Source organism: Hydractinia symbiolongicarpus, chromosome 6 (assembly GCF_029227915.1).
Source record: "Hydractinia symbiolongicarpus strain clone_291-10 chromosome 6, HSymV2.1, whole genome shotgun sequence".
Lineage (NCBI taxonomy): Eukaryota > Metazoa > Cnidaria > Hydrozoa > Anthoathecata > Hydractiniidae > Hydractinia > Hydractinia symbiolongicarpus.
In genome coordinates this window covers 24696492-24718453 of record NC_079880.1, presented here as the reverse complement: position 1 = coordinate 24718453, position 21962 = coordinate 24696492, and the positions used below count along the sequence as shown (strand labels likewise).

At 34.4% G+C, this 21962-nt stretch overlaps 3 protein-coding genes across 5 annotated transcripts; 1 reads left to right on the top strand and 2 right to left on the bottom strand.

Annotated features, from left to right (window-relative positions):
* Positions 1-42: 42 nt before the first annotated feature.
* On the bottom strand, positions 43-2666 carry LOC130647781 (centrosomal protein of 19 kDa-like). The gene has a single exon (XM_057453746.1). The coding sequence runs from the start codon at positions 642-644 to the stop codon at positions 150-152; it is 495 nt and encodes a 164-aa protein (XP_057309729.1). The 5' UTR covers positions 645-2666; the 3' UTR covers positions 43-149.
* Positions 2667-7581: 4915 nt separating this feature from the next.
* On the bottom strand, positions 7582-11037 carry LOC130647778 (uncharacterized). The gene is made up of 2 exons (XM_057453744.1): positions 10400-11037; positions 7582-9270 (listed from the first exon to the last, which is right to left on the bottom strand). Exons 1-2 carry the CDS (start codon positions 10506-10508, stop codon positions 7631-7633), a joined length of 1749 nt encoding a protein of 582 aa, XP_057309727.1. The 5' UTR covers positions 10509-11037; the 3' UTR covers positions 7582-7630.
* A 1116-nt stretch (positions 11038-12153) lies between these two features.
* LOC130647773 (ataxin-2 homolog) lies at positions 12154-21734 on the top strand. 3 transcript variants are annotated; one of them, XM_057453735.1, is made up of 10 exons: positions 12154-12250; positions 14736-15248; positions 15365-15440; positions 16355-16445; positions 16588-16670; positions 17716-17870; positions 19181-19232; positions 19568-19641; positions 19938-19990; positions 20153-21734. In XM_057453735.1, exons 2-10 carry the CDS (start codon positions 14773-14775, stop codon positions 21430-21432), a joined length of 2340 nt encoding a protein of 779 aa, XP_057309718.1. In that variant the 5' UTR covers positions 12154-12250; positions 14736-14772; the 3' UTR covers positions 21433-21734. The 3 variants fall into 3 exon arrangements, with proteins under 3 accessions (XP_057309718.1, XP_057309720.1, XP_057309717.1); XM_057453737.1 differs by lacking the exon at positions 12154-12250 and having other exon boundaries at positions 14374-15248; positions 20153-20223; positions 20266-21734; XM_057453734.1 differs by lacking the exon at positions 12154-12250 and having other exon boundaries at positions 14375-15248.
* Positions 21735-21962: the final 228 nt, after the last annotated feature.

Genomic DNA, 21962 nt, shown 5'->3' with positions numbered 1-21962 from the left:
AGCCTTTCCTTTAAAAGGATTGATTTTTGACAGTATTACATGTTAAGGTTTATAATTTATAACTAAAGTGTATGTTTTAAATTATATAGTAATACAAGAAACATATACTAATAAACCATATAAAAAACTTAATGTGATCATAATAATAATTAAAATTCCATGTCTGATTCATCAGCATCATCCCAAGCAGAAGATTCAATTTGCCCCTGCTTTTCAAAATCTACTTCAATATCGTATTTCCATTTGTCATCACCAGGTTTAACTTTATTTTGTTCAAAAGATTCATTCATTTTTTCTTTAACTTTATTCAAATTCTCATCATCTAATTTATTCAAATCTGTTTTTTCAACGTCAACTTGATTGTCTGTTTCATTTTCGGTAAGTTCAAATTTTAGGCCTGAATTTTTTTGTGTCAACATTCTAAGAAGTCGCTGTAGTTGTTTTTGCTGGAATTGCTTTAAATATTTTGAATGACGGTCTTCAGACATTAAATTTTCCAAGATATTTTCATGGACACTGTCATCCTCTATTGTGCGGATTGGTATTGATCGACGATGCAACTTTCCAGTTTCTTTGATTTCGTAAAACAAGATAAGAGTAGGTGGTGTATATTTTATGCAACATTTCTTAGGTATAATATCCATGTTATGCAACTAAAAAGTATAAATATAAGTAAATATGTTTTCACTGCATAGTACAGACTGTGGTTGTCCGAATGTAACCTTCCGCGTACGTGCAACTCGCATAAATAATTACTTTCATAATAGACTTTTGTCTTTTAGAGAAGATAATTACACTGCAAGAATTTGAAAAGATCGGGGAAACTTATTGTATAAATAACAATAACCTGCGTGTGACGATGTTGAGAATACTTTTGGTGCCGCGTTTATAGAATTTGTAAACAAAAGTATTTAATAATATAAAAATAAACTTTACTGTGTTATATATAAAATTTAAAATATCTTATATTTTCAGAACATGATTTCAATACATCGTTCATTACATACATTACTTTATATTTTTTGTAAAACTGTAACTTGCATCAGTAATCGTGACGCCCATCTGAAAAGACTGGAGAAAAAAACAAGATATAACATTATTGTTGTAACTCCCTCCTTCATTATGATAATTATAATATATATGTTAGAAGATTGAATTGGCTGGGGCACTTGGAAAGAATGGAGGAGGATAATTGGGTAAGAAAGTGTAGAGACTTGATAGTTCCTGGGGCAAAGCCCAGAGGCAGACCGAGAAAGACTTGGCAGGGGGTTATAAGGACAGACTTGATAGAGAGAAAGTTGAGTTTAGATCTAACACAGTCTAGATCAGATTGGAAGAGGGTCATTAATATACCCCGTCCAACCCATGCTAGCATGGAAAACAGACGTTAAGCCGAGAATGATGATGATGATGATGATGATGATATGTAATACTGCTGACTATAGGTTAATGTCCGCTTTATACGAAAAAAAATATAACAAATACTTCCCAGAATATGTTTGTCGTAACACCCTCCTCCATTATGATAAAACATAATTGTTGCCTACACTATATTTCTTAAAAAAATTTCCACATGTGGGACATGCACAAATTTTGTAATCACAAAAATAGTTATGTGGTTAAACAGAAGTTTAAATTTTTATGTGATTTATAACAAAAATTAGCTATATATAAAATTTCGCTAAAAATAGATATAATACAAGTAAAAAACAAGACAGATTATTATTGCCGTAACACCCTCCTTCCTTATGAATTTTAAATAAATAATTTTATTGCTGCGTAATACTTTATTGTCAACGAAAGTATAGTCTGCAAAAGATTTTGCACTTAAATTTAGATTTTCTTATAAGACTGCACAAAAAACATTAAAAAAACACTAATTTTTTTTTTATTATTTAAGTGGAAGAAGAATAACTTGCGGTGTAAATTTCGAAACAGTGCAAATATAACTTGCTGTATAACTTTCAAAACATCACAAGTATATTCTGTATAACTTTCAAAACAGCACAAGAATAACTCTTGCTGTATAACTTTCAAAACAGCACAAGAAAAATTTTTGCTGCATAACTTTTAAAAACAAGCTTTTGATCATGCAAGTATTTTTTTATCTTAACAACTAGTTATACTAATATTTCAAAACAAGAGAACCAATTTATCCAACATTTTTTATAGTGAGACAAACACAATTCTTGCCGCATAATTTTAAAAACAGTACAAGAAAACTTCTTCCTGTAAAACTACTAATTTTGCTAAGCAGGAGAGCAAATTTATTCATTTTTTTAAAGGGAGGAATTATAATTTTTTTTTCGCAGCAAAAAAATTATATGCGTGCATGGTGTGAAAATACACAGAGAATATGCTTGTCGTAACACCCTCCTCTGTTGTAGATACAGTTATGAAAGAACTGAGAATCGCACACTTTGACAATATAGAAACACGTTTGGCATGCAAAGTGTTGCACGCTTAGCCTCTTTATTGAGTAGACTGGCAAAACAGGACTGTATACGCTTTTAAAATGTGGTAGAACAAGGTGGAAAAGCGTCGGAGTAAATGGAAAATAACTTTCATGCCAGACTTATATTTTAAAGTTACGGTGCTAAAGTTATTCCTAAAGTTTCGTTAAGAAAAAAAGATCGCAATAAAATGTTCAAAATGATATTTTTTTGAAAAGCCTTTTAAACAAAAAATAAGCGCATGAAACTTTTTTAACAACAATAGTTTTGTGCGCGATTTCTTTTGCGTAATGTTTTGTTGAGAAAAAATAGCGTAGAATAAAATGCTAAGAACTGTATTTTTTAAAACAGACCAAGTTTAGAAGATATAAAAAAACAACATAAACAGGCACTAAAACATTTTTAAAAACAATATATTTTGCACAATTTATTTTAATATTTCGTGGAGGTAACAAATCAATAAATTTCATTATTTGTGCTAGTACCTAAGGGGATTTTATTTTCAATATGTTTTATTAATTAAACTCGCAGTTATGAGAAAATAATTAGATTGTTTTATGGCGAAGCTTTTGTTAAATCACTCACAACATAGCTCTTGGAAAGACCATTAAGGGATCGTCCACAAATTTCGTCTAAATTCGGCTCATTTTAAATCGTCTTGTAAATTTGTTTTGTTCGTCTTAACTCTTTCATACGAGACGATTTTTTGTGATAACATTGTAGTGTCTTAACCGTCTTAATTCGTCTCATATCGTCTCCTGATAGTCACAAATTCGTCTCCGAATATCATATTTTAAAAACAAATTCGTCTCCGAATCGTCTCATTTCGTCTATGAATTTTCTTAATTCGTCTCAAATCGTCTCAATTCGTCTCTGCTATAATAAATTCGTCTCAAAAGTTGAAAAATATTTTCGAACACTTCCGTGAGTTTAACACGAAACTTTAAAAATCTTGGCCAGGAGACCCAGCGTGATTTTGTTCCGTGAAAAAGAAATTATTCCATTGTTCTAGCGGAACGGCAGTGGCATAGCCTAGTTAACTAAGCTTTCTTCTTCAGTTGATAAAATGAGTTTCTCTCAAACTAAAGCTTAGACGCGAACGAATGACTCAGCGGAAACCCCGAGTTTAAATCGAACAATGTGACTAATTGCTTACGAGGACATTTTAATTTATCTGTGAGTTGTTTACCAAGCTAGGTCAAATCTTACTTTGGTAAAAACTTTGTAGAATACTAATGTTTGTTAGGGTGAGTGAAACCACTCACTGGAATATTCGGGATGAAAAGGGCTTTCCCCGATAATAATCACGTGAGCAGAGAACAATAGAATTAGCCAATCAAAAAGCGCGGCCAGATTTTGGCCGCAGAAAAATCGTTTGAGACCCAGCGTAATTTTCCCACCTTAACTACTCCGATTTCCCGGTGGTAAGAAAAATTACGCTGGGTCTCCTGGCTAGCAGTGGCACAGCTACTGATTAACTTAAGCTACATTGTTTGTACTCGTTCGATTGTTGAATGTTACGGTCTGTATATTTATCAAACTTGGCAACATTTTATCACAGCAAACTTCGTCGTTCGAAGCTGGAACTATGTTGTGGAAAAGCGAAACAAATCTCACAAAAAATATTATTATTGGTCGTGACAGATGGAATCTTGAGTTATTTTCGATATTTACTGGTAAGTATATCTGAAACTGAATTTAGCCATAAATATTCTTTAAGATTAGGATTCTTTAAATATGTTGTTAGGAAGGAATATATAGATATTAAATATAGATAGTTAGATGCGAAACATAGCTCGTCTTTACTGGGAGATATATTCGAAATGGCTGGCGTTCCTCCGCAAACGTCACATCATCGAAAAACATTAAAATTAGCCAATCAAAAATCGCCGAAAATTTTCTTGAGGTAGAAAATAGCCTTAACATGGTATTCATTAACCAAACGAAACCAGTACACAGATCAGGGATAAAAGCAAAATTTATGTCAAGATGTTTGTTCTCAGGTGTATTTAGGTGTATTTAGGTGTATTCTGCCTGTAATGGTTCGTACATTTCAGTATATTAGCTCTTTTTAACTTAATACATTTAAATGTTATGTTGGGGAGCTAAGAGAAACCGTCCTTTTCGAATTTTTCAAGAAGAAAAATGTAACAATTTTTATCTTCTGCTCTGTGTTCGAATCGTGATTCATTCATTGGTTTCAGAGGGTCAGAGCACACGTGCGAGTGAGTTGTCGTTTTTTTTATCAGTTTGATTCTTTTTTTAAGTATGTTATGAGAAACATAAACATGCTGAACCTATACCCGAAGAAAAGTTAAAATAGGGAGTTAATAAATTTTAGATATTTCTATTAACTATGATAAATCATAGTTAGAAATATCTAAAATTTATTTTGTAAGACATTTTATTTTGTAAGGGAATAAAAAAAGTGCGAGAATAAAAAAGCGCGGAATAAATTAGAACAAATTCTTTTTCAAACAATATTAAAATAAAAACTTAAAATACGAAGACAAGTCAGAATAAGGAGCTAAAAAATTTTATCTGAAATTTCCACGGTTTTAGGAAATCAATCATCTCAACATTTTACGTTATGCACGTTTTTTTTATAAGAAACCAGTCCATAAATACGTAGCTAAATACGTATGCAAAAACACTTTTACTTTGACCTTTCTGTGCCTAAGGTTTTTTATAGAATGCGAGAAAAAAAAAGTTCGGAACGTGAGAATTGACCTAAATAATTTCGTCTATTTATTTTATCAATCCGTGGTGTCCCTTATTTTCTGACTTGCCTTTCGACATTTTGAGTTAATGATTTCATTTAAATTGTTTTTTATATTATTTTCAAATTCCTCCTTATGCTCCTTCCTGGCCTTCTGCAAAATTATTCCCATTCTTCGTGGTGACAACACGTTTTTATTTTTGCCACCATTCAACCTGCCACCTGCTAATTCGGCAAGGGTGAAACGCTTACCCAGCTCTTTTTTAATTAACGCGGAGCATGGGTTAATTTTGCGTAGCGGGTTTTTTTTACCAACGGGTGGTGTGGCTTGCGGAGTTGCGACTTGCGGCCGTGCTTCAACATGCGTGGTCTCCATGCCCATGTCATCATGTTCTGTGGGCAAGAAAAGTAGCGGATCAAAATTATTTTCCAGCATCTCAACATAACTATTCGGTGGCTGGGTAATTGTTGCTGGCAAGGGCAATGGTTCCTGGTAAATTTTATTTTTAGCCTCGTATAAGTTTCTTTTTTTCATGATGTAACTCTCAAGCACAGCAGTTCTTGCGCTTATAGCGTCTACTTTTGTGTCCAACTTCTGACACAGGCCCAGTATCAAATCAGTGTTTCTTTTTGTTTCGTGGATTACCTGTGCCAGATTGTTGGACTCAAAATCGATTTCATGGTCGGCAATGTTAAAATTTGGAATGTTTTGAACACAATCAGCAATGAAAGAGCTTGTGGAGACGGTAGCAGGATCATTTTTTAAAGTGGACACGATTGACGGTAATTCTGGTGTGATATTAAAAAGAAAATTTTCCGGAGTCAAAAGATTAATGGCTGGCGAAGTTTTAGAAGGTGAATGATCAGGCGATGTTTTGGATGGTAAATGGTCAGGCAAGGTTTTAGATAGTGAAAGGCCTGGCAAGGTTTTATACGGTGAAAGGCTTTTGACTGCTTTGGTTGCAAATACCAAGTCCAAGGATTTTAGTTGATCACTTGGTAGGTGGCTCTCATCCGTAATCTCTTTGCTAGAATCTGCTACGCTATCTTCCACATTACCTGTGGGCTCTTCTTCACTGGCTTCCTCTTCACTGGCTTCCTCCATGTATTCGTACATGACCGAGTTGCCGCATCGTGTGGTAACCTTCGCAAAAAGTAAGTTTTGGAAAGTTTAAAAACTGGATAAGTCTAAATAAACGGGCTTTGGGAGATATTCTTTACCGGATAAACCTTTTGCTTATTAAATATGTGTTTTTAGTCTGAAATTGTTCTTATTTTATTCTTATTTTCAACAAATATCAGCCTTATTGTTCTAATAAAAATTAAATAATTGTTTCTTAGTAATTCTAGAGTTGCAATATATCTTTAAAAAAAACATGTGTTGTCAAAATTATGCATCATTCACGCGATACAATGCAACGTCTTCTGTATGAAATCGAATTCGAACGTGATAAAAAAAAGAAAACATAGAAAACAAAAACCATTTTTGCATACACTTTTCTTAATGTGACTATGATATGACAAAAATAGAATCTATTTACCTTTGCGTTAAATTCATCGTTAACATCAACAATGAACTTTGTTTTTCGAACCCTGTCAAAAATAATATGACCCATTTGTAAATATTTAGGGTGCTTGTATAACGGGAAGTTTTTTGAATTGATGGCATTCCTTGATACCAACGACCGTTTTAGAATTGGCATCCTCACATTGTTTGTGTCAAGCCAACAGTCGTACGATTTTGCATAGCCTGTCCAAGTAACTTTCAGCCTCTCCCCACTATTCTCTACGACTACAGCATTAAGCCAATGCCTAGTTTCGGGATCTAAGGCTTGGACTGAGGACTTAACTTTGTACTCCATCTAAAAGGACGCGTAGATAGCTATTTGTATACACTCTACATAAATAAGTATTTCTGAAAGACGGACTGTCTCGCGTCCAAAAAATATAAGAATATTGCTTACTTTTTCTTTATATCGCTACCACGTAAAATTATAACTATAGCTAGCTTGCTAGCTAGTTTTTACTATATATCGACGACAATTAAGAACAAATCTTTCAGCAACGTATCCAAAAGAAAACTTTATTAATATTAAGAACTTTTCCAAAAAAATATTAAATAATGTATATCATATAGCTATAGCTAGTCTCCACTCTAAGCTAAAACCCTTGGTTTACACTGTTCGCGCCTTTTTATCGAAATAATCCTGCAATCTCGTCCCCAGATCTTTTTGCGCTTTGTCTTTTGGAAAACCGCTTGGAAAAAAACGCGGATAAAGGGCGTTTTTGGTCTATGACGCCATCGAAATTTTTCAGAAAAGTTGAATTCTGCGTTTTACTTTACATATAATATGGTGCCCAATAAATTATGCCAGATTCTTCATAACTTGAGATATTGAAAATGACCCCGAAATAAAAAAGGACTGGCCTTAAGTAGCCCGAGTAGCAAATATGTCCATTAATGGTCCATTAACCTCATGTGTCGGGTTTTGTCTGCTTCTGAAAAAAAAGCGTATCTGCAGCCATGATTGCAGACATCATATTTTGTTGTAAGGCAGGGCATGATGCGCGATGCACTAGAAATATTTCGGCATAGTTGTGACTGTACCATCTCGATGAGCGTTTTATAGTGACCTGCAAAAAAATCACTATGTTGTGGTGTTGGACACGTGCCTCCAAATTCTCTTATCACGTCTAAAAATTGGTTCTTCCGAAGTGGCAAGGATGAGCAATGGTCACAATCTGTGCTAGTACAACGTACAAACTCAATTTGATACGCTTTCCTCGTACAATGCTTCACGAAAAAGCGGTATTTCTGTTGTAGCTCTGTAAATTCAACAGATGATTTTATCGATTTTCTGGATGCAACACAAAATCTTTTGATAGTATCGTGCGCGCACTTGATATCCTTCAGCAACGGATTTGTAGATAGGAAGGTTTCTACTTTTATTGGAAAACCATCATATATTTTATTGTTCCAAAACTTTGAGCAAACCGTTGCAGCATTGTCGAGGACGTTTAACCATTTTTCAGAATCATTTGGATTAGGTGTTTTTCCATCAACCTCAACGGGAAGCGTTACTCCTACCAGCTGCTGGGTGAGGAAAGACCAACATCTTTCTATAGGATTAAAACGGGAGTGCCCCGGAGCGTAACATTGAACGATCAAACAATCTAAACGTAAATTCAACCACAAATAACCCAACGACATCAGGTTAACTACTGCTTTTGTTGACCAGTCGGGGCCTCCATCTGCAATTGCAACGACGTTATAAACATTTTTAATTTTTTTTTCTTGTTGCAAAAGATGAAGAAGATAGTTTACATGCATGACGTTGGTGGCTTCTACTAAACGTGAAGGATATAAATGTATGAAAAGCGGACCTTTACGGGACCATTTGATTTTGCTTCTACCAACTTTGTCCTTGGTTCTTTCTGATTTTAGGACCAGAAAACTGCTTCCTTCAGACAAAGACCTTTTTCTATTTATTTTTAAAGGCTGGCGGGTTGGAGATAATGAGCGTGATCTTGTTATTCTCACCTTTAATTGTTGATAACCTGCTGGGGTTAATTTACTATTCGGATAGGGGAAGTCGTGGTCATTGTAAATGGGAGCCTCATTTTCGATGTGATAACGTCGGATTTGCGCACGTCTACTCGTGGCGGGAATACCAACATCCACCTTGTTTTTGTTGTCAACTGACAAGGAGATTGTGTTTTCATTGCATAACTGCGCTAACTCATTAACCAAGTTAACTTGGGAGCAAGAAAAATGAAAATCTTCATGGATCTTTTTTTCTCCCGTGTTGCGCTTGGGCGGAACACGTGCATCAACCAACGATTTGTGACGCTTGCTCGAAGTGGTTTTTTTTCTCCTCGGTCTCATGAGGTAATGCACTGCGCTCTTACTCACATTTAACCCGAGCGTACTTTTTATGTGAGAGACAATATCTTTTAAGCTTACACCATTTGTGTACATAATACTGTCTCTGCGCCTCAAATGGGCCTCGGCCGAGTTCTGACTTATGTAGGATGCGATACATGGAACCAAGCCCGGATGTTGCTCGTGTAGCGCTGGTCTGCCTCGTTTTTTTGAAGCTAAAATAAGAAAAAGACTATTCTATAAATGCAAATAATGACGCGAGTGATTACTAAACAAGTTTATTAATGTTTATTTAGTAAAATCTGACTTGAGGCTGGCTATTCTTACTTTTGAGACTTTCAGTCTGTTTTATTCTTATTTTGTTCTTAATAGTAAGAACACGACTTCAGAATTTAGCCTCTATTTGTTCTTATTGATATATTTTTCCCAAAGTTTCTGAAATTTATGTATTTATATACATGAGATAATATGTTTAAGTCCAGCACAAAATATAAAAAATTCAAGCAAACAAAAAAAGATTACTGGAATACATTATTTTGTTCTTATAATCTGTGAAGGAATTCAGGTTGAGTACGTTTTTAATATGTTCTTAATTATTGGCAAAATCTCAGCCTCAACGCTCTTAAAAACGCAGTTTTTATAAAACAAATCGCGTATTGAATTGACAAAATTGAAGGCTAAAGGAAAAAAGTTTATCCATTTGATTTTTTTTTGTGATAGTTTACAAAAAATGATTCAAATCTTAATCCATGGGCACTAGGCTGCTCAACTGAGTGTCTAAACAAGCGGCTATCTAATTTGTCTGAAATCATTTTACGTAATGCAACCGCACGTCACACAGTTTTTTTGCGGAACATTATTTGCTTCTGACAAGCCGTTTCTGTCACATAAAATTGTTAATAATTTTTTTTTTGCAATGTGCAGCCCACCATAATCAATTGTATAAGTATAATTATACATTAAGTTAATATAACAGTGCAAGTTGACAAAAATAATAAAGCAAAAATAGTTTTTTTTCGTAATTTTCAGAAGCAATATCGCAACAAACTTCAATTGCTATTATTTACTTCTTATGCTCACACCGGCATGTGCGAAGAGAAAAGTTAAAATAGTGAGGTTTTTCGAATATTTGTGTGTTGTTGGTAAAAAAACAACAAATCTTTTAAAGATTTTGCATCATCGAGCTTTAAATTTACGAATAAAGAAAATATATAGTTTTATAATTATAGTAGTTTTTTTCTCATGACTACGGAAAAATCACAAGATAAATTGGGCAATTATATATTTTTTTGTTTTCAAGACCGTTGCTGAAAATTTTACGACGAGATAAAAATAAATATTTACCGCATTGTAAAATTTCGTTGATGTAATCTTCATTTTCATCATCGGACAAAGAATCGTCCGTAAACAACCAATCTAGGTCGCTGTCGCTATCTGAAATATCTGAATACATTAAAACCACTTTAAAAAACACTAGCTTTTTAAATAAATTTTCGTGTTTAAGAAACCCTGTCGTCTTAGTTCGTCTCAATTCGTCTCCGTGATTTTACCGCAGCGTCTTAATTCGTCTCAATTCGTCTCCGTGATTTTACCGCAGCGTCTTAATTCGTCTCAATTCGTCTCCGTGATTTTACCGCAGCGTCTCAATTCGTCTCAATTCGTCTTAAAATATTTTGTTCCACTTTTTTTATTCTGAGACGAATTGACAAAATATCGTCTCCTGATATTTATGAGACGATTTTTAAATCGTCTCAATTTCAATTAAGAACAAAACGAGACGAATTTTTTTTAACTTTTTCGTCTTATAGCGTCTCGTTAATGGGACGAAATTTGTGGACGATCCCTAAAGTAATTACGATAAACAAAAGATTAAAGGGCTTCCGACTTGCAGGAAAAGGTTTGTATAGCGCGTACGCGAAAGCTTACATTCGGACTGTACTGTAGCCTAATTAACTAATGTTTTTACAAAGTCGATAAAATAAATTTCTTTCATGAGAAAGCTTAGAAGCAAACAAAGGTCAGAGCAAATCCTTAAAATTCACCACCTTAAGGCTCATAACATGTAAGTAAAGTTAATAGAACTAACCAATCAAAAAGCGCTGGCAGTATTCTGACTGCAAGAAACTTGTTTGCGAACCAGCGTAATTTTTCTTTCCATAACTACTCTGATTACCTGGTAGCAAGAAAAATTATGCTAGGTCTACATAAAATACAATGCCCATTGCAACTTCGTTTGATAAAAAATAAAATAAAACAAGTTATATTCAGGGACTTCTCTCTATTAGCTATATCACAGTTGTGTGGCTTTTTTGTTTTCACTTGCATTTTGTTGTGTGCATAAGATTTTGTTTTGATTGATAATTAAAATAGTGCAACAAAAAAGGCTGCCTCTCTGTGCTGCATCTTACCGTTTTAAATCATAGTGAATGCACAAGATTACAAAATGTATACAGTCGTTTTCTGTCTGCTCCTGTTACTGGAAAGTCACCAGTTTCCAACAGATGCTGACAACAACCACCAGTAGTGGACAACTAGTAGTGCCAACAACCACTATTGAACTATGAAAGGTGGCATCCAAAAAAAAAGAAAAACAATTTTCTGCTCTGCGAAGACCTTCTTTGTAGCTAGCTAGCTTCGTATATACATAAAGCAATATGATATGCAAAATTCAGGACACCCAAACAAAGAGCAAGCACATCCCAAAAACTAACCATAACATAAATCCAAGAAAATGGAGATAAAAAATGAAAAAGAGAAAACATATTTAGCTAGCCTTGCCTAGCCACCTTTCTTGGCTGTAACTCCACTTGCTCCGGTTTTATTTTGTTACTTCAGAAGATGGACTTTTTTTGTTTACCTTTTGGAAAAACAAATTAAGTTACAATGATTTTTAAACGCATGGATAACTTACATATTAAATGAGAATATTTAATGTGATGTAAATTAATTAGTAGATGTATCACAAAACAATGTGATCCTGGGGACTGTGCAAACAACGTATAATTTTCTTCCTTGTATATCTACTTTGAAATAATAAGGCCTAGCTCCCACGATATAAGTAATATAGTATAATGGGGCCTGACTCGTTTCCTTGTGCGGTGAAAACTGACCCTTACAATTGCGCAATATTCCCATGCCTTGCACACCATGTGTTCGTTGTTTTGTTGCTGTTTGTATATTCACCATTCATTTCAAGTAAGCATGATAATACTTTTACTAAATTTCATACATGAGCCCTGTGACATTCTGACCACTGTAGCAATAATCTAGCAATTTATGTAGTATTCTGCAGTACTTTCATATCCTCTCCCCCACCCCTTTGCAGCCAGCTAGCTAGCTAGCTATAGAGTAGGGGGGAGGAGGAGTTGAAAGTACTGCAGAATACTACATAAATTTACATTGACCATATTTTTTGGCCTTGAATGTAGCTAGCTATACAACTAATATTTTTTTATGTTTTTTTTATTATAAAATCTCACCTTTAGTATTTTTTCATTATAGCTATAGCTATATGTTGAAATTGCATTTAAAAAATCTCCAGTTGGAGTCCAATTGGAGTCTTCAGAAGTTTTGATTTTATCTATTTATTTTTACTATCTGAAATTTTTTGTCTTGTTTTAGGTATAAAAAATTTATAAATCAATGTATATATATATAGATTAATATAGGTTAATATTTTTTTTTTTATTTTATTTTATAAGTGATCTTTGTTAACAATAAATCTTCCATTAAGGGCCATCGCCAGATTAGTTGTACTATATGACGGTCGTGGCGCCGTAGATTAGTGGTTAGTGGCACCATAGAAGCTCTCGTACTATGTGCGGGAGACCGGGGTTCGATTCCTCTTGACAAGCGATTCAACATGGGCGAGTGAATGTTACCATATCCCGGGGTTAACCCAAGCCATGTGAGGGAAATTGGGGAGATGGCTCCATGTGTGGGCCGTTGGATGTTGCTGTGAATTATCTAGTAGAGCGCGGGCCCTAATTGGGTCTGCGTAGCTCAAAACAAGCATTAAATACTCTAGGACTCTCCATCTAAGCCATGCCCCCTCCTGGAAATAATAGACAGGGTATATCCCTCCATATTAGTGAGGCTAGCCATGTAAAATATGCACATCTATCTATCTATCTATTTATCTATCTATCTATCTATCTATCCTTGTCTCTAGCTTTTCCTAAGTTAATATAAAATCAACTTGTATTTTACTTTATTTTATTACTTGAGATAGAAAAGATATTTCATTTCATTTCATTATTTCAACCGTAGCTATAACACGTTTTAAAACCAACTGCTTTTGGAATTCCACGCTGTTTATTTTGACAAGTCTCCAGCGTTAACCAAAATTGCATTTTAATTTATAGCGGCGATAGAAATGTTTTTTAGATAGCATTTTAAAAGTTTAAAAACGAAAAGCTGCATTAATAGTTGTGAACAATGCTTCTCGTATGTTTCTTAGATTAAACGCGCTGTAATCTTTTTAAGTAATTAAATCAACAATACATTCTTGCGCAATGTATTATAAAACTTCGCGAAAGATTTTTATTATTTAATTACTTCACGCTAATACTTAAGGGAATAGCTGATCAATACATTCACACAATGCATCTCGCTATTAGAAGAAATATAATTGCTTCGATATTTCTTTGCGAGCGCATTGTTTTTTAACACGCACATATAAACTCGCAAAACGCTCAAGGGATTTAATTATAACAAAAGACAAACGATGTAACTATATTTATCCAGTCTTCACTAATGTCTAAAACTAGCTACTAAATTTTACATGACTTCCGTTTTGCACTGCCTTTTTATATTTGTATGTATAGACTATATAAATTGAAAAATCCACTTAGGCAGGAGAAAATCCAAAAAGAGAACCGTCACTGGAATTTTAATAAAGTCAAATATTTTGTTTTTTAGAAAGTTGTCTACTTGATTGCCTAGAGCTTGGATAGCTAATTGAAATAATTATAGGATCATATGCTTTTGACGAAAAGCTAAGGAGATATCAGGGTTTAAAAATTTTGCTAACGTCAGCAAAAGACAAACAAATATACAAAAAATTATTTATGTACCCATTGCCTTCAACGCTGATCAAGAAAATGTATAAGATCATGTGCTTTTGACAAATGGTTGCAGAGATATTGGGGTGTAAAATGTTTTTTGATGACGTTATTAAACTGTCCATTCCAAAACGGATTTGGGAACCCGGCCTTGGTAAACATACCCAAATTGGTCTCAGGTAGTCTCTAGTTACCCACACAGTAAAAAATAAGTGATGTTACCACTTCGTTTACAAGTTATTTTAGCCTCAAAGTTTGAAGTGCAGTGTAATGGGGTAAGTGTTAACCAAGTTTGCATAACATATACACAAACGTTTTTGCAACTTGCATAAAAATCAATGGTTCGTTTTATGCTATATTTTTAAAATGAAAGTAAATCTTATAAAATATTATGGTCAAATCAAAATCTTGTATATATCTTCTTATGTCTTATCGCTGATAAATTATATAAACTTTTGTTGAAAGTGTGTATGTAAACAACAACATTAACTTTAATTGCTACATCGATTGTTATTGTGATTACCCTCTAGCCTTCCCCTGTTTTAGCTAGCCCTGACAACCAAATTATATTTATATTATATATATAGATATTTTTATGATCAGTATTTTGTTTCTAGATATTAAAATTGTGAAATTAAATTCAGTTGTTTAGCTATGGATGATTTTGATAATGCTGAAACCGCTATTATAAACAATTATGAAAGGATTGACTTTAAAAAGACCACCTCTAAAAAATTGTCTCCAAAAATTGCACAAGACCTAATATTTATTATGGAGAATGCTGCCCTGCATGAGAATGGCAATGGACAAACAAGCGTAACAATTTCAAGTTCGGAAGACTCTGAGTCAGATTCCTCGAGTGATTCAGAAGTAAAAATTGTCAAAGTTGAACAGGAGGGGCAAAAAAGCATTGTGTCAGCTTTTTATGAAGATAGCACTGCTGCTGAAAGTGAGAACTCTGATGTTGACAGAAAAGCTTTAGGGGGTCTTGTTAATGAAAATGAAAATGAACATGAAATTGTGCAAAAAGTTTTAAATTTGTTGATTAGCAAAGTTTCAACCAATTGTTATGATGAGGACTCAACTAGTTCTGATGACGACGACGATGATAATGGAGACGTTGCAGAACAGTAAGTATCTTTTCAACTTTTCCCATAAAAATAAGGGAGTATGTTTTCATAAATTATTATTTTATCCATAATTGATTTACATAAATCTTGGTATATGCATTTTATAATAATTATAGTCTTGCAGCTACCTTGAAGGAAGAAGAAAAAGTTGTAAATGTGATTCCGAAAGTAAAGAATGAAGTCTTGCCACAGGTTTGTTTACACATGCTGTTTGTCATTTTTTTAATTTTAATTATAATTTAGCACAGCTGTCAACAAGTTAGGCATGCATATTGATCCACTATAAGTGTCCACTAAGTGTAAAATCAACACTTTTCAAGTTATAACACCATAATTCTTGTAAAATTCTGTTTTGTTATGAACAGGAAAAAGAACGTATGACCTTAATATGAATTACATTTTTCTGTTCAATAACCTTTTTTTCCTTTCCCTTATGATAAAACTGTGCATATGTTTACCATCTGATTTAACAATATTATGATATTAACTTTTGTGACTACTCATAAGCTCCATGAAATTTGAACCGCGGTTGGTGGTTAGGGTCAAGACCTACATGGTTTGTGTTTGGTACTGTTGAGTAGTTTATTTCAACCTCTTTTTTAAAACAAAGCCCACCTTTTATGACAACCTGGTCAGGAGTTATGACACTCCAACAGCTGTCTTTGCCTGACTGTAGCCCGGATATTTCCGGGACCATGCTTTTAGGGATTACCACGCCTGCAGAATTGCAAAACAGTGATTTAACAAGAAGAACAAAATGTACAACAAAGCATAAAGATTAAAAGCAAAGGAATTGCATATAACCTCCCATATTTAGTTACGTACTTTTAACTGTGATTTATGTGTCTTTTTTAGTTAAAGTTTTCCAGTTTTTAGCTATTGTGATGCTATTTCTACACTCCCACTTTCTTTTTTGTGTGTTTTCGTTTGCCTATAAAACCACTTTTGCAGTGAATTTTATCGTATTATTTGCATGGCTAAATTGCATTATTGACTTCATTTACCCTAAAATAAGTAAGTGGGAAATGCTGTATGGCCCTTGTAATTATGAAGATCAATATTACATAAACATGTTGCGCCTTCAAGAAATTGTCTTTTCTTTTCAGGAATTACCAGAGGATGAGGATATAATAGCAATTCAGCCAGGAGATAACCTGCTTCTGATAGGAGTTATATCTGCTGTTGTTGAACGCATGAGTAATAATACATATTTAGAATCAAATTAGTAAAATCTTTTTGGGTATTTGTAATGGCTTTTTTTAGTAAAATTAGTTTTTAGCATATAATGTATTATTTTTTATTTCTAATACTTCGTTTTTTATTTTTTTTCATCTTCTAGTTGTGATCGAAGCCGACAAAACAGCGCCAGCTCTTGATGCTGAAACTGCGTTGTTTCTCAACCATGACACATTTCTTGGAAAGGTAAAAATTTTTGTTGAAAAAACTGCATTAAATACATATAAATTCGACTGGAGACATAACACGTGGAAGGATAACAGAACATAGAAAAGATTACATTACAAGGAACAATCTAAATTTTAGCCGGTTGATGATCGACATCAATGTCTTCAGCAACCAATCTACTGCACTATGACCTGACATTTACCGTACGGGAGTCTCCAATACACAATAGGCATGAACTCAGCAGTGAAAAACTCAGTTTTGTACGGATCCACGATATCACATTGCCCAGGTTTTGCTTTTTTTCGCTGTGATGTCTTCAGCCAATCGATGGTAGAATGTTTGGCACTCTCGACCCATACTGCCATAAATCGAGAATACCAACGCTGTGACGCATCCGTTCTCAACTTCCAATACACTTTCGTTGTATTGATTCTCAGCCTCATTCCTAACATAACATTCTTGTTATATTGTGCATATGCAGTATAGTTTAATCGTAGTAATAGTCGTTGTCATGATGTTCAGAACAGCACATAATTTTTTTTTTAAATCTGGCTATCATACTTTAAGTAATGTGTAAAAAGGTGAGACCAATAGTGATAGGTGAAAGTTGATTTTGATAAATTTGGAGTTTTTCAGTTGTAAAAAGATTGTTGTTACTACATCATTTGAAGTGGAGAGGGCGCGAAAGCCAGAGACTGTTAAGAATTTTTTAAAATTGTGTCAAAGTTACTGGAATTTATTTTATTTGTCAGGAAGATATCATAATTTTTACATTTAAATTATTTGATCATGACTATTTAAATGGTCAATCTGACCTATATATTTATTGAATTTCAGCTCTGTTCTCCAAGATTTAACACTAATATGCTGTATCAAATTTAATTTCTTGTAAGGTAATCCAAGGTTTCAATGAAAGTACTAAGTGGACACACGTATTATGTGTAAATTTCCAAAATAATCCATTGATAGGAAGGATTATTTAAACTGCTATGTTTAAACACGCATCACTAGATTAAAATGAGAAGCTGTTTTCTGTTTTTAAACTTCTATTATATTCGTTCAGATTTTCGAAACACTTGGACCAGTCAAGACTCCATTTTACACGGTCAGGCTATCGAAAGCTATGGACTCCACAAAACCCAAGAAGGGAACAAGAGTCTACTTTGTTCCGTTCAATCAGTCAATTACAAAATATGTGTTTTTGGAACAACTAAGAAAGTGAGTGTTATTATCTTTTCAAAAAACAAATTTGTTTCATGCAGTGAACCTCAAAACATTTAATTGTTGTTTTGCAGTTTGCTACTGTTACTGTTGGCAAAGTTTGAAAAAAATTGTTTTTAGAGTATAAAGTCATTGTGGGTTATGGATAAACCATTTAAAAAGTTAAACATTTTTCTCATTAGCTTTTTGTCCGTTTTCAAAACGTTTCTTGTAAGTGGGAATTTTTTCTGCTTTAAAATGTTAAAAAAATAGACAACACTGGATACTCTCTTCCCTCGTCTTCAACTTCAACTTTCACAATTCGTTATCAAGCCTATGAATAAGAAAATAACACCTGAGCAATAAATCGCTCGCACAAGGTTAGAATAATTTAGACTTGGCTGGCAATCTGAAATAGAATAAGTGTTTATAAACGCATATTTTATTATAAAATCTTTTTTATTGTTTTATCTTGTCTTTTTTATATAATTTGGTTTTTTTGTTTTACTGAAAATAATAAGAAAAATAACATTGATTCCCATGTGAGATGAATTGATATTCCTCAGCTAGTTTCTCATTTCTTGGTATTGGGCGACCCTTTGCGTGACCAAGAGCTATTGCTCTCCCTTTATTATTAAGCCTGCGTAATAGTAGTCTTAAAAACGATCTTACCTGATGCTGGCTGATCTTTTTTTTGAACCTTTTTCACAGCCTGATTTGTTTATATTTTGTTCCTTATAACAGTAGTATATCAGTAAGAAAGGACCGGTGAACTTTGACTAACTGTTGACTCGGTGGCTAATATTATGTGCTGACTAAAATTGTTTTCCTGACCAACCATTTACTTAGATTGTTTTGGCGTTCTGTTTTAGTGCGTTAAAATAAATAGAATACAAAGTTTTGATTTTAATGAAATTTGTCAATTTCCATTGCATATGGTTGTTGATTATCCATTTGTTATTTCAATTAGTACTTGCTGACTCTACTATATCTGTAGGAGTGGTTTATAAATAAACTAATTCGTGAAGTAGAATGTACTTTATGAATTAGTTTAACAATTTAGTCCTTAAAGACTAAATTTTGTGCAAGTGACTATTTTGCTGACTTCAAATTATAACTGACTTTCTTTTATTGAGAAGGTAAAAAAAAACCTCAGAATTTAGCCTCGTTTTGGTTCTTTTTTGTTTGTTTTTTTATATGAGATACACTTCAACACAATCTGCTTTTCATATCCTAAAAGAACCTCTATTTTAGATTTTTTTTGTCATATTGTTTTTCTCTAATAATTTTTTATTCTTGTGATGGATTTGACTTGTGTACACTTTTAGATTAAAAGGTTCAGATGCTTCATGGAAAGATGACTGTGAGCCGCCACCTGAGGTATGTCTCGTTATGTCATTTATTCTCGCACGATGTTTTATTTTTCTAGTGATCTGGTTTCTATAAATATTCATTTGATAGGACAAAACTTAGAATTATATTCTACCTTGAGCTGTAAAAATGTGTTGTTTCATTTTTTTTAGCGACCTGGTTTCTGTAACCACTCGTTTCATAGGTTACTTGCGTTCTTTCCAGCACCCAACAAAAATCACAGAATTATATTTTTTTTTAAAATTTCAAATAGTGTTTTTGGATTTGTGCATATCTTTCGCGTGATTTGGCAATTTTATTATTGTTTGTTATTTTATTAATATTTTAATTTACCCAATGCTTAGTTTCTTGATTATTCTGACGACGAAGAAGAAAGAAGAGTGAAAAGTGAACAAAAGAAGCGGAGAAAAAACGGAAAGTTAGTCTATACATTAAGAAATTTTTCGTGCAAACTATCTCTAGCTCGATGGTATTGTTGGTCACAATCATACCTGTCATTATAAATACTGTTGTTCCTTGATCACACTCTCTTTACAAGTACTGTGTTCCTTGGTCAAATCATATTTATAAAAACCGTTGTACCTTGGTCACACTCTCTTCACAAATACTGTAGATTCTTGGTCACACTATCTTTACAAATACTGTTGTTCCTTGGTCACGCTTATCCTTGCAAATACTTCAGTTGTTTAGTTATGTTTTTATTTATTTGTTTAGATTGGATAGTAATGATAACCGTCATGATAACCGTCATATAATTCAAAACCGTGGTAAGTTGTTAGAATTTTTCTTACCTAAAGTTTAATACGTCTAGGAATTTCCCACGTATGTTTTGTTGGTTCTGTTTGTAACAGAGTGGACATTACTCAAACACATAACCTTCCAATTTTTTTACCTCCTATCTTAACGTGCTAACGCGCCCTAATTTTTAGATGTTCCAAATACTGGCAATAAAAAGATGTACGTCCCACAACGTAATCCTCTGTTGGAGCATGCCCAGAAAGTAAACGGTGTTCCACCTCAAAATTCCTACTGTCCGCCGCAGCATGAGCAGAAAGTGAACGGTGTTCCACCTCAAAATTCCTACTGTCCGCCGCAGCATCAGCAGAAATTAAACAATGTGCCACCCCAGATTCATTACTGCCCGCCGCAGCATCAGCAGAAAGTAAACAATGTGCCACCCCAGATTCCCTACTGCCCGCCGCAGCATCAGCAGAAATTAAACAATGTGCCACCCCAGATTCATTACTGCCCGCCGCAGCATCAGCAGAAAGTAAACAATGTGCCACCCCAGATTCCCTACTGTCCGCCGCAGGATCAGCAGAAAGTGAACAATATGCCACCTCAGATTCCCTACTGTCCGCCGCAAATAAATCAACAGTTTGGTGGATTCCAAAGCCCGCCAGTTTTCAATCCTTTTTTTCCGCCGTTTCCTAACCCATATGCGCTCCAACCTCCTTGGAATTTTTGGCGTCATCCGCCACCGCTCCCCATGCAGCACCAGACACAAGCAACGCCCACGCCAGTCGCGACTCATGGACATCAAGCCAAACGTGAAAGACAACCAAATCTACCAATCCCAGAACCAATGCAACAAGAACCATCGTCCCCGAGAGAGACTCCAAGTAAGAAGAAAACACGCGTTAATATTGAACCGCTTGATAAATACTTGAAAGCGAATCCTCCCCAAGCTCCTGCAATATCACCAAAAAATCAGCTCGCACAACAAAATACTGGTCCGTCTTCCGTCAGACCACCGTTTGGTCATACCCAACCACATGAAGGACAACAACAACATGAATACGATAAAGAACGGTATCACAAGGGTAGTTCCAACGACTACGAAGGCGGGTATGTACATCAACAGCCGCCGCCGCCGCCGCAAAGGTTTGACGTGCGACCCGCCTTTCCACCACGCGACGAACGGATTTATCGTCCAAACGCGCCGTACCATAAACCACCAACTACAGATTTTCAGGATGCTACAATTTCACCCTATCACAGGGAAGCAACATCGCAGTATCGTGGGAACATGTATGGACAAAACAGACCTTCTTTGTCGCAGGAATTTCCACCCGAGTTTTCACCTGATGACAGAACATACACACCGACTTATGTGCCCCATTTTGATGGTCACAGTCATCGTCAACCGGTTAATCAGTCAAGCATGCAGTCAATCCGAAACACGCGACCACACTTTCAACCAAGATAGACAAGTGTCCATATGTCGTTTTTGTTTAGTGCTGCGCATTTTGAAAGTTGCTAAATATTCAGCTGAAATTTTGGTCAACTTATTCTGTGTGTATTTTCGATACTCATCTTGAAAAAGACAATTTTTTCCACCATTTTGTTTTTCGTTGTTGTTGTTGTTGTTGACATCTTAATACAATAATTGGCAGACATAAATGTTAAGTTGTAATATTTAACTTTTTTGTGACAGTCTTGTAGTGTTTAAAGAGTGGATAAACTTAAAAAAAGTTATTCACAAAGGTTTAATAAATCTAAGTCTTCTAAGTCTTTTGTTTTTTATATGCAAAAAACCGCATGTGTCATAAATGTTGGCAGCAATGGAGTTATATTTCGTTATTAAAATTGACACAAAGGACCGCCACCGTGAGATTTGAACTTATTATGCTATCGTATACTTCGTTTGTGGCTAATCATCAACTTTTTCTGTGTTTTGTATTAGGGTGAGTGCTGGATTACTTTTTATATACTCGCCGTCGAATTTAGACAACACTA

Excerpts from the sequence above, each read along its gene's own strand:
- LOC130647781 (XM_057453746.1), bottom strand. The coding sequence starts at position 644 with ATGGATATTATACCTAAGAAATGTTGCATAAAATATACACCACCTACT.
- LOC130647778 (XM_057453744.1), bottom strand. The coding sequence starts at position 10,508 with ATGTATTCAGATATTTCAGATAGCGACAGCGACCTAGATTGGTTGTTT. Across the intron at positions 9,271-10,399 it reads CAACGAAATTTTACAATGCG|CTTCAAAAAAACGAGGCAGA; the intron begins GTAAATATTTAT and ends TTCTTATTTTAG.
- LOC130647773 (XM_057453735.1), top strand. The coding sequence starts at position 14,773 with ATGGATGATTTTGATAATGCTGAAACCGCTATTATAAACAATTATGAA. Across the intron at positions 15,441-16,354 it reads AGAATGAAGTCTTGCCACAG|GAATTACCAGAGGATGAGGA; the intron begins GTTTGTTTACAC and ends TTTTCTTTTCAG. Across the intron at positions 16,446-16,587 it reads TGCTGTTGTTGAACGCATGA|TTGTGATCGAAGCCGACAAA; the intron begins GTAATAATACAT and ends TTCATCTTCTAG.